At 35.9% G+C, this 13,987-nt stretch overlaps 1 protein-coding gene across 4 annotated transcripts in view; it reads right to left on the reverse strand.

The window, feature by feature from the left end:
• LOC150102971 (transmembrane channel-like protein 7) overlaps positions 1–13,987 on the reverse strand; it is a 407,541-nt gene that overhangs the window by 278,002 nt on the left and 115,552 nt on the right. For all 4 annotated transcript variants that reach the window (XM_090398590.1, XM_090398591.1, XM_090398592.1 and 1 more), the window contains one exon: positions 9,193–9,274. In XM_090398590.1, coding sequence (XP_090254716.1) covers positions 9,193–9,274 — 82 coding nt within the window. The remainder of the gene's footprint in view (positions 1–9,192; positions 9,275–13,987) is intronic.

Below are 13,987 nucleotides of genomic sequence, written 5' to 3' on the forward strand. Positions count from 1 at the left end.
CTCCTTCAATGTACCCCCAAAACCCCAAAACCAAAGAGAGAGGTGTAGTATAGCAGCTAGAATAGAGAATGTTGTGCTGGTAGGATGGCCTCAAACACACAGCGATTGTTATGTTTATATATGAATATAAGGAGTATTCAAAACAAGAGGGCTGAGTGTGTAGCATTGATTGAGATGATATGCCCAAAAAATAACTGGAATAAGTGAAACTTGGTTGTCTGAGGAGGATGTGATGTCAGGAATAGAATTAGAAGGATATATAATTTGACTGAAGTTTAAAGGGCATATTGATAGTGTTGAAAAGGTTGCATATTGTAGCGCTGCTATGATAAGAAGTACTCTAACATGCAAGGATGAGGAAGTGGTTGTGCCACTGTATAAGGCATCGGTCAGACCACACTTGGGCTATTGTGCTCAGATCTGGTCACCTGGTTTTCACTGAGATGTGGAGAGGGTCTGAAGATGAGTGACTAAGAAAATATCCGGAGTTTGGAATGCTGGCTGTGAAGAGAGCTTGAAGAGATGTGGATTGCAGAGTTTGGTGTATAGGAGGAAGAAAGGTGATATGATAGAGACGTTTAAGTTAGTGAGAGGATTTTATCAGATTAATCCAGAGGGGATTATAAAAAGAGAAGAAGGTGAGAGGGAAAGAACCAGAGATCATTCCTGGAAGTTATGTAAAAGTGTGGTAAAGAAGGGTGTGAGGAGTAGATTATTTACATGGAGAACTGTCAGTGAATGGAATGCAATGCCAGAATGTGTTGTTAATGCAAAGAATGTTAAGGACTTTAAGATTCTATATGATAAATATGTTGTCAGTTGAATGAATCTCCCACAATGAGTCTGTCGACTCCATGGAGGGTGTAATAATAATAATATCTGTAGTATTTATAGTTAGATTTTCAATCAAGGTTTGAAAATGGGTAGAATTTTTTATATAGGGTGTGATAAGTCAGGTGAGAGGGAGGGGTAAGAGGGGCCATGTAGCAAAGATTGCAAATATAACTCAAAAGTAAATTGCAATGCTGAAATGAAAACTTTAATATGTAAATATAAGAATGTCATTTTGCCTCTTTACAAGACTTTGATAGGACCTCACTTGGACTATTGTGTGCAGGTCTGGTCTCCTGGTTTCTGTTGTCTGATATAGTGGAGAGAGTGCAAAGGAGTGTTAAAAATGATATCAGGATTGAGCAATACTGATTATGAAGACAAATTGAGAATTTGTAGACTGCAGACACTAGCAAAAAGGAGAAAGAGGGGTGATATGACTGAGACCTACAAACTTCTGAAAGGGTCATACAGGATTTCAGTTAATGGAATTTTTCATTTTATGGAGGGTGGAAAAAGAACAAGAGGACATCCTTGAAAGCTGAGAATGAATGCCACTAAAAAGGGGGTGAGGGCTAAATTTTTCTCTCATAGGGTGGTGCATATTGGAATGGATTGCCATTGGATGTTGTGTGTGAAAGCAGTGTGAGTGAATTCAAGAATAAGTATGATAGCTGGTGTGTGTTGTATGTGGCCTCCCTTAATGAGTCCATGACTCCCTGGAGGTCTCTCTAAATAATAATAAGAAGATGAATCATCTCTTGCTGTTTTTGCAATTTTGTGCTTCATCCTATGAATGATGACATCGAGCATGTTATTTTCATATTAAGGTCCACTCTGTTCTGCTCAATTCCACCTCTGAATGTTCAACATTAATTCCAAAATTGTTTTCTGGTACCATCGATACTGTCTAATCTAGTAGCACTTGCTTTGTTCTGACTACCTAACTGGCACTCACTGTTGAAACACTTACTACTACACCTTCACTTTCATCAAGGAGAGAATTTAATTTCTTTAGTTGTCTGTTGGTTGGATTATAATCAGTTTCTTGATATGTGCAGTGATCTCGAAGCAAAAGAGAAAGTTTTCTTCTGTAATTTGCTGAGTCCATAACTACTGTTGCTTTTCCCTTGTCAGCTTTAGTGATAATGATTATTTTTTCTCAAGGACTGTAAAGATTTCATTTCAGAAGGAGATGTGTTGGAAGGAGGAAGTTTAGCCTTAAGTAGAGACAAAGCGACTTCTAGGTGAAGAGCATTAGTTTTATCACTGGTTAGATGATTACGATTCCTCTCAATATTAACTAGGAAATCTAGATATGGTATTTTATTTGGAACAATAGAAAAATCATATCCTTTTGACAGGATGAGGGTTTCGCTTTTAGTCAAAGGACGTCCAGATATATTTACAATCCAATTATCTGGAGTTATGAATGGCTTGGATTGTCTAGAGACGAAAGAGCTTCATATTTACGGTTAAGATGTTGACTTAGTTTATCATAAGCACCTTGAGTAGAACGTTTAGCTACATTTAGAACTATGTGAGAAAGATGTGGATCCAAATTTGTGGATATATAGGTGTGCAAATCAGAAATCTGATGACTGTGAATAGCAAGGTCACGTTTAGCAGCTTTAAGTTGATTACGGATTAGAGATAAACTAGTGTTCCAGTAAATATTATGAGCTCCAGGAGATTTTATTGTTTCTTTAATCTTAGCGAAATTGGGAATAATCTTGTTGTCGTGGCACTTTTTTAAGAAATTAATCTTTGCTCGTAACCTACCTTGTATAACTGAAAGTTTTCCTAATTTACAAGTTATTTTGGTAGCATTTTCCCCATGAAGGATAAGAATTTGTGTTTCAAGGATACTTGCGACATAAGACTGAATGATATAATCACATAATCACAAGAAAGATATTTATTTAACCAAATATTTCCAACCAACAGACAACTAAAGAAATTAAATTCTCTCCTTGATGAAGTCATCAGTTTGGATAAAGACACAATTGAAAGACTTAAAACTCATTTTGCAAGACCTCCTAGATTTTATGGCCTTCCAAAAATCCATAAGATTGACTATCCTCTTCGTCCAATAGTAGATTGCATTGATTCTCCTACTTACCATATAGCCAAATATCTAGCTAAATTATTGAAATCTTACATTGGCAACTCTAATTCTTTTTTAAAAAACTCCTCAGATTTCTTACAAAAATTAAAAAATGTCTCATTACAAGCTACAGATCTTATGGTTAGTTTTGATATAGAATCTTTATATACCAATGTACCTCTCAAGGAAAGTTTAAAATTACTTGCTGACATCTTTCCTCGAGATATTATAAAACTATTCGATTTCGTAATACATTCTGGATATTTCGTATGTCAAAACAAATTTTATAGCCAAGTAGAAGGAACGGCCATGGGAAGTCCTCTTTCTCCGGCTTTAGCCAACTTTTATTTAGAACATTTAGAAAAAGTCCTCTTCGCATCTATTTTCCCTCAACCATCTTTTTGGGTAAGATATATAGATGACATATTTACTATTCGCCCTCACAGCAAAAACGCTTTACCTTCTTTTTTAAACAGTATTAATTCCTTGCATCATCGCATAAAGTTTACTATGGAATTAGAAGAAAACAACCATTTGGCCTCACAGCAAAAACGCTTTACCTTCTTTTTTAAACAGTATTAATTCCTTGCATCATCGCATAAAGTTTACTATGGAATTAGAAGAAAACAACCAGTTAGCTTTTTTAGACGTTCTCCTCATCCGATCACCTTCAAATATTCTTACAACTACAGTATACAGGAAACCAACATTCACAGGTCGTTATATTCTTAAAGAATCAGCCCATCATCCATGTCAAAAAACAGGAATTATAAAATGCCTCATCAAAAGAGCCAAAACTAATTGTTCTACTTTCGATTATTTACAGAAAGAACTTTCTGCTATCCAACAACACATGAAACTCAATGGCATTTCTGAAAAAAGTACTCAACGTCTTCTCAATTCTTATAATCCTCCACAATACAACAAAGTTTCAATACGTCGAGTGCCTATTCCTTATATCTCTGGTATTTCAGAACCTATCGCAAGAATTTTAAAGAAATATGATTTAACAACTACATATTCAGCTATTAACAAATTGTCTTCTCATTTTCCTTCTCCTAAAGACAAACGCTCAACTTTATCTCTTCCTGGAGTTTATCAAATTCCGTGCAACTGTGATCTCTCTTATTTTGGACAAACTGGACGTTCTCTTGAAAAAAGAATCCAAGAACATCAATCATCCATTCTTCACAACAAACCTGAAAAGTCTGGATTGGCTCAACATGGGATTGAAACTGACCACAGAATCCTTTGGTCCAGGACTCGCCACTTACATAGATCCCATTATAGGTTCGAACATTTGTTCAAGGAAAGTGTGGAGGCCTTGCTCCATCGCCCCAACCTGAATCGTAATGACTGTATATCTATATCAAAAATCTGGGAAAGTCTAATCAAGATTACTCATTAATTAATTTTTTTTTTTTTTTTAAATAGCAAATTCAATCATGTTTCTACTTCAAAATATTCCGTTTCATACTTAGTGATATAACATCACGCGCCGTGTTCTAATTTTAACGATCTATTGTTAGTATTCTAGCTTGTATTTTTTAAATTGTTCTTGTAATACCACTGACGATGGTCTGCTATTTCCAGACCGAAATATTTGGTTAAATAAATATCTTTCTTGTGATTACGTGATTATATCATTCAGTCTTATGTCACAAGTATCCTTGAAACAACAAATTTTGTAAGAGTGTACCATCTAGCTGGTGATGTCACAATGCCAGATATGATATTGATTGAAGAAATGGAGGTACTTGAAATATCGAAAACCTCAATGAGAACATGGCCATGAGATTAAATGGCACATCGGTCTGTGAATTAGGAGAATGTGGAGAAGAATTATCGCTTCTCTGACCATGCTGTGTAGTTTAAGCCTCAGTACTGAGAAAGTGCAAATATAGTGCTAGGAAAGAAAAATAGTTCCACTGCATAAAGGAGGTTCTAAGAGAGAAGCAGCTAATTATCAGCATCTCAGGAGGCAATTATAACGCCAATCAGCATCTCAAGAGGGGTGGTTTAAGGTATTGGAGAAATTGGTAAAATACAGAATTTAGGAGTTGGTGGATAGGAGTATAATACTTTATAAGAGAGCCAAATGGTCTTATGAAGGAAAGATTTTGCCTTAGTAATTTCTCCACTTTTTTATAATAAAGTGACAATGGAGCTGGATAAGAAAAATGGTTACTCAGTGATACTGTTGGATTCCACATAAATGCTGAATAAACTGGAGCAAATCGGGATGGATATAAATCTCGTAATTTGGATAAGAGGATAACTAAACATACACACGTAGCCACAGTAATTAAATTATTTTTTAATCAGTAAATATTTCTTCCTAAGTATCTTAGGACATCATCAGTACAGTTATTTCAAACAATACTAGAAATAACATGGAAATGGGGCGCATGCTTATGATGGAAACCCAATATGCATGCAGTAGTGTGTTATAGAATTAAATTAAAATAAATATATCTGATAAAAAATAAATTAGATTAAATTAAAATAAAATAACATGCATAAATTTATTTTACACAATTAAGGATTGCAATTTCCCAGACTTCAGGGATAATAAGAATGTCATTATGGTTTAAGTTGGGTCTGTGATGTAGGACTTCAGCACTTTCTTTATATAAACACTCATGTTTATATAAGGATATAAGTAGAAGTTTGGTGTTTTTCCATTTGATCCTATGGTTTGAGTTTTCAACTCCGTCTTGTGCAAGACAGTTTGACGGTTAATGTTCAGAGATGCATTTAGATCCTTATATAAACATGAGCGTTTATGTTTAAAAAAAAAAAAAATTGGCTAACACCTTTTTATTCCCATATAGTGAGTAGGAGAAGCCATTTTAGCACTAACTTTTGATGACTGAGTGGGCAGTTAAATCTTCACTGGTACCCAATCGGAGATAGCTGCCCCAAGGCTATCACTAATTAAGCGGCACGCAGTGAAGAGAATGGCTCAACAAGTGCCGCCACCTCATGATCCCTAACCCTAACATAATATATTTAATGTCTGAAATAGTGTGGGCTCTATGGTCAATTTTCTTGAGTTTATGTGATGAATAACCAGAGTTTCCGAGAGAAAAAAACCTGCTTGACCATGCCAGAGATCGACTAACTTGGTAACCGGTCAAAAAAAGGCTTAGAAAAATTTCCTCTAGTTGCCAACTACACACGAAACTAACTCTTCCTTCGTACAGTCAAGTGCTGTGGTGTGCAAACGCCACATCCACTGAGCTACACAGGCTCCCCCTTAAAACCCGCTTGCCTGTGCCAGAGATAGACTAACTTGGGAATTGGTCGAAAAAAAGGCTTAGAAAAATTTCCTCTAGTCGCTGACTAGATTCGAAAGCAAGTCTTCCTTCATGTGGTCAAGAGCTATGATGTGTAAACACCACATTCACTGAGCTACACAGGATATGTCTAATTTATTTTTTTTTATTATTTTATTTTGTATCTGTTATTTTTTTTATCACCCTCTATTAATTCTTTATTTATTTTAATTTAATTCTATAACATGCTACTGTGCACATAGTGGGATTCCATTGTAAGCATGTGCCCTAACTGTATGTTATTCCTAGTATTGTTTGAAATAACTGTACTGATGATGTCCTAAGATACTTAAGAGATGAAATATTTACTTACTAAAAATAATTTAATTACTGTGGTTACGCGTGTATGTTAGTTATGAATACTCCACATATTTCACTATATAATGGATTAGAGGATGGTTGATGGACAAATATCAAAGAGTAGTTTATGGAGGGTTGAGTTCAGGAAATGGCAAGTGACTAGTGGTGTACCTCAGTACTTGGTCATCTGTTGTTGAATTTGTGTGTGAGTGATAGAGGAAATGATCTGACATGAAATATTCAGTTGTGTGTTGATGATGATGCAAAATTGGTTAGAGTGACAGTCAATGAAGGTGATATTGAGATCCTGCTGGATGACTTAAAAGACTAGCACTATGAGCAAAGGTAAATAAATGGCTGCCTGTTTAATTTGGCCAAGTGTAAGGTGATGAACTGTGAGAAGAAGAGTTCACAAGCTGTTTACTATATTGATGGAAATAACCTTTGTGAAATGATGAGGCCAGGAATTTCGGGGGCTATTAGTGATAGGCTGTTGAAGTTTAGAGGAGATACTGCAAAGGTAGCCAAAACAGCACATCAGATTAAATGGTTGTTGAAGAACACCCTAACAAGCAATGATAGAAAAGTTAATGTTCTCTTTTATAAGGCCACATCTGGATTACTGATTGCAGATCTCATCACCTGGATTCCGTGGAGATCAAGAAGTAGAGGAAAGGATCCAGAGGTTAGTGGCAAAAGTTGTAGCAGGTCTATATAATTAGTATTATTATTCAAGACCCCATGGAGTCAAAGACTCATTTAGGAGGTCCTTTTATCAAACACACAGATCATCATACCATGCTAAACACACTCGAATTCTCTGCAGACACCACACTCTCAGGTAAGGCATTCCAATCATTCACAACTCTGCACTAAAAAAATCTGCTTCTCACTCCCCTACTCACACCCTCCTTACACAGCTTCCAGGGATGACCTCTGGTTCTCCCCTGATCTCTTATTTTTGGTAGAACCTCTCCAGCACTGATCCTATAACAACCCTTACTAACTTAGGTCTCTATCATATCTCCCCCTCTTCCTCCTGACTACCAGACTCTACAAGTTGCATCTTCTCAATCTTTCCTCATACTCGAGGTTAGAAACTACCTTAGTCAGTCACCTCTGGACCTTCTCCAACATCTCTTTCTCCTTCTGAAAACCAGGTGACCAAATCTGGGCACAATAGTCCATCTGTGGCCTAATCAAAGCCTTATACAATGGAACAAGAATCTCCCTACTTCTACACGTCAGTGTCCTCCGCATCATTCCCAGAAGTCTTTGTGTTGTCTTCACAATTTTGGCGATGTGTCCCCTAAATTTCAGATCCTCAACCACTATCACCCCCAGATCTCTTATTTCCTCCACCACCGACAATATATCCTCACCAAGCATACTGCATCCCATTTTTGTTTTCCAAATTTTAAAACCTTACATTTTGCAACATTGAACTCGCATCCGCATTCCCAATCACTCAATTTATTCAAGTCTTCTTGCAAGGCCACAACATCTTCGCTACTCTTCATGGTTCACCCCAACTTTGCATCATCTGCAAACAACTGAATATTTCCATCCAAATCTTCACCAATATCATTAATATAAAAGTTAAACAGCAATGGCCCTAAAACCAGACCCCTGAGGCCCACTACCAGTGACTTTCCTTTTCCTGGATATCACTCCCCCATACACAACTTGTTAATACCTATCAGATAGCCAGTCTCCAATCCAATGCACCAATCATGCACCAGTTTGACTATGAACTTATCATGCAGTAATCTATCAAAAGCCTTTGCAAAATCTAAGTATATTACTGTGTATCCTTCTCCTCTGTCCATGGAAGCAGTCACCTTATTGTAATAAGTAAGTAGATTACTAAAACATGACTTCTCTTGAGCAAATCCACGCTGTCCATCAAAGATAATACCATTGTTGTCATGAGAATAGAGTGTGGGTTTGTGGGCGTCAAAAACTGGCTGATAGGTGAAAACAAGGAGACATGATAAAGGCATATAAGTTATTGATGGAATTTTATAGGGTTGATGTTGAAGACTTTTTTCGGTACATGCCAGCAAGAGAAAGAGAATGAGGGGTCACCCATGGAAACTGTGGAAGAGTTTGGTTAGCAAGAGTGTTAGGTCTAAATTTTTTGCTTACTGGGAGGTGAATGGTTTGCCAGAGGTGAAAGTGAGTACTTTGTCGGTGAACTAGTTTAAGGAGAGGGATGACAAGTACTGTGTGCATAATGTCTAGTATGTGAATAATGGATCTCCTGGAATGAGCATTCTGACTCCATGGCGATACCTTTATAATAATATATGCCATGAACGTAAATTTTAAAATAAGAAAATATTATAAAGAATATTATATAAAATATTATAAAGCCGAGAATTTTGATGGACACTAGTAGATAATTGCCAGTAAGGCTCACTTTTAAAGAAAAAAGGTTGCATCCTTCTTATATAACTGTACTTTTTCTTCTTGTTGAAATCGCTGGGTTTTCAAAACACTTGCCAGTCTTTTTCATTTGATCTGATGATAGGTTTTGTCCTTTCAATTACTTCAGGCAGCAGAATTTATTTTGCTGATATATGGTTCTGATGAGGGACGAAATAAGATTCTTACCTTCAATTCTCTTTATAGATTGTGACCATAAGGCCCATTTAGAAGTCAATTCTTCTATATCTTCACTGATTTTATTATTAATCTGGAAAGAGAAAAATGATTTATAACAGAATGTGAATCAATACATCATTAATATGATGTATATAATATGATATATATCTGACATGATATTCGTATCCAATCACAACTCTGCTAAACTAATTATATATTAAATAAAGAAGAAGAAAAAAAAAAATATGAGGGTGGTCTGAAAAGTTCTCAGCCTCAACCATAGATGGCAACACTATCGGCAAGAGTTGGTACATCTGTCATAAGCATCCATGTGAAATAGCAAGTCATTCTATCAAGTAGAAGCAAAAGTGTTGTCTGTATCCCTTGAAATGGATAAAATTGAGCATAGTGCAATTATAAAATTCTTTATAAAAGAAGGTTTAACACCAAAAGAAATTCATTTGAAGTTCATAAAAGTTTATGAACTTCAAATCGACAATTAAGAAATGGGCTGCCGAGTTTAAATGTGGCCATACCAGCCTTGAAGATGATCCACGTGAAGGAAGTCTAAAAAGTATAACACCACCAGAAAACATTGATCAAGCGCATGATATGATATTGGATGACTGGCTAGTCAAAGTGTGTGAAATTGCTGAGACTATAGGCATTTCAAAAGAATGTATAGGATAAATTTTGCACGAAGAATCAAAATCACAGCAGATCAAAAATGCACTCGCATGAAAATCTCTGAACAGTGCTTGGAGCGTTTTAACAAGAATAAAACTGATTTTGTGTGTTGATTTATTACTATGGATGAGACTTGAATTCATCATTACACACCAGAATCCAACCAGCGGTCAAAACAGTGGACAGAAGCCGGTTGTTCAGTGCCAAAGAAGACAAAGTCGGTTCCATCAGCAGGAGAGGTCATGGCATCGGTGTTTTGGGATGCTAAAGGCATTTTGTTTATTACTTATTTTGAAAAGGTTAAAACAATAACCGGGGAATATTATTCTGATCTTTTAACCAGACTAGACGAAAAAAAGTCGTCAGAAAAGACCCAATTTGCAGAAGAAAAAAATCATCTTTCATCAGGACAATGCACCTGCCCACAAAGGTGTTTTGGCAATGGGAAAATTCAGGGATCTGCACTATGAATTGTTGGAACATCCACTCTATTCCCCAGATTTGACTCCATCTGACTTCTATCTCTTCCCAAAACTAAAACTCTTCCTCTCTGGTCAGCGTTTTTCTTTGAATCAAGAGGTGATTGCAGCTGTAGAGGGGTATTTTGCAGATCTTACTGAGAACCACTATAGGGATGGGATAATTGTGCTGGAGCATTGCTGGAATAAATGTATTGGTCTTAAGTGAGATTATGCTCAGGAGACAGCTTACGGGTGTAGCATGGTATGAGGAGTCAGCTGGAAAAGAGATCAATGCAGCTTAGGTGATTTTCAAGAACCATCTAGTAGAAATAATGTCTAAATGTATTCTGTATTCCAAGAGTCAGATGGTACCTCTCCAACACTGATCCTATAACAACCCCTTACTAACATGTAGGTCTCTATCATATCTCCCCTCTTCCTCCTATCCAACAGACTCTGCAAATCTTCCCTGGCACATTCCTTTAGAATATGTAGTGATATATTATCAAGTCCCACAGCTATATTAAAATCTAGTTTGCTCAACTCCCCATACACCTCTTGCTCACTTACAGTCAGTCTCTCCTCCCCATCATCAACTGCTCTCAATCTCTCCATGAAGTCACATTCACAAGATTGAAAACCTTTATGAATTGGTCATTAAGTATCTCCATTATATCTTCCATAACAGCTGTCTTTATACCATTTTCTCTGATCAATGTCATCCTTCCATAATCATCCTTTTTTTTTTTTTGTTGGCTACATATTGAAAGAATGCCTTAGGATTTTTTTTGGCTTCATTAGCTAACTGCTGCTCATACCTCACTTTTTTACACTTACCAACCAAGTCACCCTCCTTGCCTGGTCTTTGTAGATTTCATGGAATTGGTTATTTCCACTTCTCTTATGCTGTCTCCATAATGCCCTTTTTCTCTGTATCACATACTTAATCTCCTCATTCACCCATTTCACACCTACCTTATTTAACCTTGGAATACATTTAGACACTTTTTCTACTAGAGCATCATCATCAAGTGTCTACTGGCACATAAGGTTGCAATGCTGGTTTTCCATCTGCCGCTGTCCCTTGCAGTTGCTCTTGCTTCTGCCCAACTCATGTATCTTGCCGCCTTCATTTTGGATTCCATCATTCTTCTCCAAGTTAATTTTGGATGACCTCTAGAGTGTCTTCCTTCTGGAGCCCAATTTAGTGCTACCTGGGGAATTCTGTTTATCCCATGCGAAGAACATGTCTGGTCCATTTCCATCTTCTTAGGTGAATCTCTTCATATATTGACTAGGAGAATATTTTCTTTAAAAGTTCCTCGTTAGTGATTGTATTTGGCTAGAAGATTTTTAAAATTCTTTTTAAACATTTGTTTTGGAAAATGTCCAATTTATTACTGTGTGCCTTGGTAAGTATCCAAGTTTCAGAGCTGTATAGCAGTACTGCTTATACAATAGATTTATAGATATTAATTTTCACTTTAGCCAGCAAAGGTTGGTCGATTGGTAGAGTCTCTGCTACTAATGGCTCATGCAAAAAGTTAAGCAAGTCTGAGCACAGTTAGTAGTTGGAAGGGTATATTTGTTCGATGTTGTTGGCACTCTGCTGAGGACTGGCCATTCTCACAGGGTTAATTTCGGCCTGTAAACTGACATATGTCAGACCTCTGTACCCTCGAGGGCACGTGAGTATATGACATTGATTTGACAATTTTCACTTTAACTATAATACTTGATGCTTTCCATAATTTATTTAATGACCTGAAACAATTTTGTGCTTTAGCAATTCTTTTTAAAACGTCATTGTCAGTGCACCCTTGTTTATCACTGATCCAAGGTATGTAAAAGTACCAACATCTTCACATTGTTTCATTTTTTTAACTTAATTTCTTTATTTGTTTTTCATTTATTCGCATGACCTTGGTTTTCTTCTTGTTTACAAGAAGATCCACAGTTTCTGCACAGCGAGCAAAGTCGTCAGTTTTAAGCTGCAAGTCATTTAGTTTGGAGGGCAGGAACATTATGTCATCAGCAAAATCAAGGAATACATTGTAAAGTTCCAATGTATTCTTCTCTTTTGATGATTGAGTTTTTCATAATCCAATCAATTAAAATTACAGAACACAAAACCCTGCCTAACTCCAGTTTCAATGATAAAGAAGTCTAAGTTTTCTATCTACTTCCAAGCAAGACTTGCTGCCATTATACATATTCTTAATAATGTTGAGAAATTTATAAGGTATTCCATATTCTTCTAATATTTTCCAAAGTTTCTCTCTGTCTACTGAGTTAAATGCTTTACTAAAATCGATGAAGTTTAGGTTAAGTGGGGCTTGAAATTCTATACATTGTTCAATTATATTTCTAAGAGTGAATATTTGTTGGATGGTTCTGCAACCAGTTAGGAAACCTGCCTGTTCTTCTCTTAATAAATTTGGATTTCCTTTTTTAATCTATTAATTAAAATTTTTGTAAAAACTTTTGCAGGAATTGAAAGCAAACATATTCCTCTCCAGTTTTCATTTGGTCAAATCTCCTTTTTTGGGGATTTTTAAGATTTCGGCACTGATGTTATCATTTTCACATGGTTTGTTAGATTCTAGTGCCTTCAGGGCATCTTTGACTTCGCTCAACGAAATCTCGTCTTTGGAAATGTTCAAAGTGGGTATTACACTAGTTGTAATATTTTGCACCTGTTGAGATCCTGTATTTACCTTTACATTCAAAGTTTCATCAAAATATTCTCTCCATCTTGCTTTAATTTTGGAGTCAATCATCAATAACTTTCCTTGTTTGTCTCTAATGGAGGAAGGGATTGCTGTTTTGTTGCCATTGATTCATTTTATAATCTGATAAAGTTGTCTAATTTGTCCATTTTCTGCAGCATGCTGCGCTTCTTTTGTAAATTCATCAATATATTTTCTCTTGTCAGCTCTTTATGCTTTTATTTAGTTCATTATAACGACTGCTATAATGAACTAAATATAAATTTATATAATCGTTCTGAATTTGTATTGTTCATTAATGATTTAATCTTTTTTCTCTCTTCAATGATCTTCCAAGTTTCTGCAGTTAACCATTCTTTATTTTTCTTTGTTTACCATTTACTTCTTCAGCAACTTCATTGTAGTATTCCTGAAAATTTTCCAATATTCTTCTACTTTGTTGTTTTCTACTATTACATCTTGATTTTCCTCTGTTTCTAATATATTGAAACTGTTCTTTATCTCCAAAGCAAACTTTTCTCTTAAGTTTTTTTTAAGTTTTCAATATCAAATGCAGTTCTTGAACTTCTTTTCTTTCTTAATACACTTAAGTTTTAATTTCAACTTCGTCACTAATAAGAAGTGAACAGAACCAACATCTGCACCACGTTTAACTCTTACATCAAGCATGGATCTTACAAATTCACTATTGATAGCAACATGATTCATTTGGTTTCTTGTACTACCGTCCGGTACAATCCAAGTCAATTTATGTATTTCTTTATGCTTGAATTTACTTACTCAAATGTCAAAGTTGTTCATTTCACAAAAGAATACAAACATCATACAATTTTCAACTCGGTCTCCACAAGCCTCGAAACCTAAGGAGTTTTCTTCTACACATGATCTTTTACCCACTTTTGCATTAAGATTGCCAATGAGTATTAT

The sequence above is a fragment of the Typopeltis vanoorti genome, chromosome 9, assembly GCF_054136105.1.
Source record: "Typopeltis vanoorti isolate ZY-2024b chromosome 9, IOZ_Tvanoo_1.0, whole genome shotgun sequence".
Lineage (NCBI taxonomy): Eukaryota > Metazoa > Arthropoda > Arachnida > Uropygi > Thelyphonidae > Typopeltis > Typopeltis vanoorti.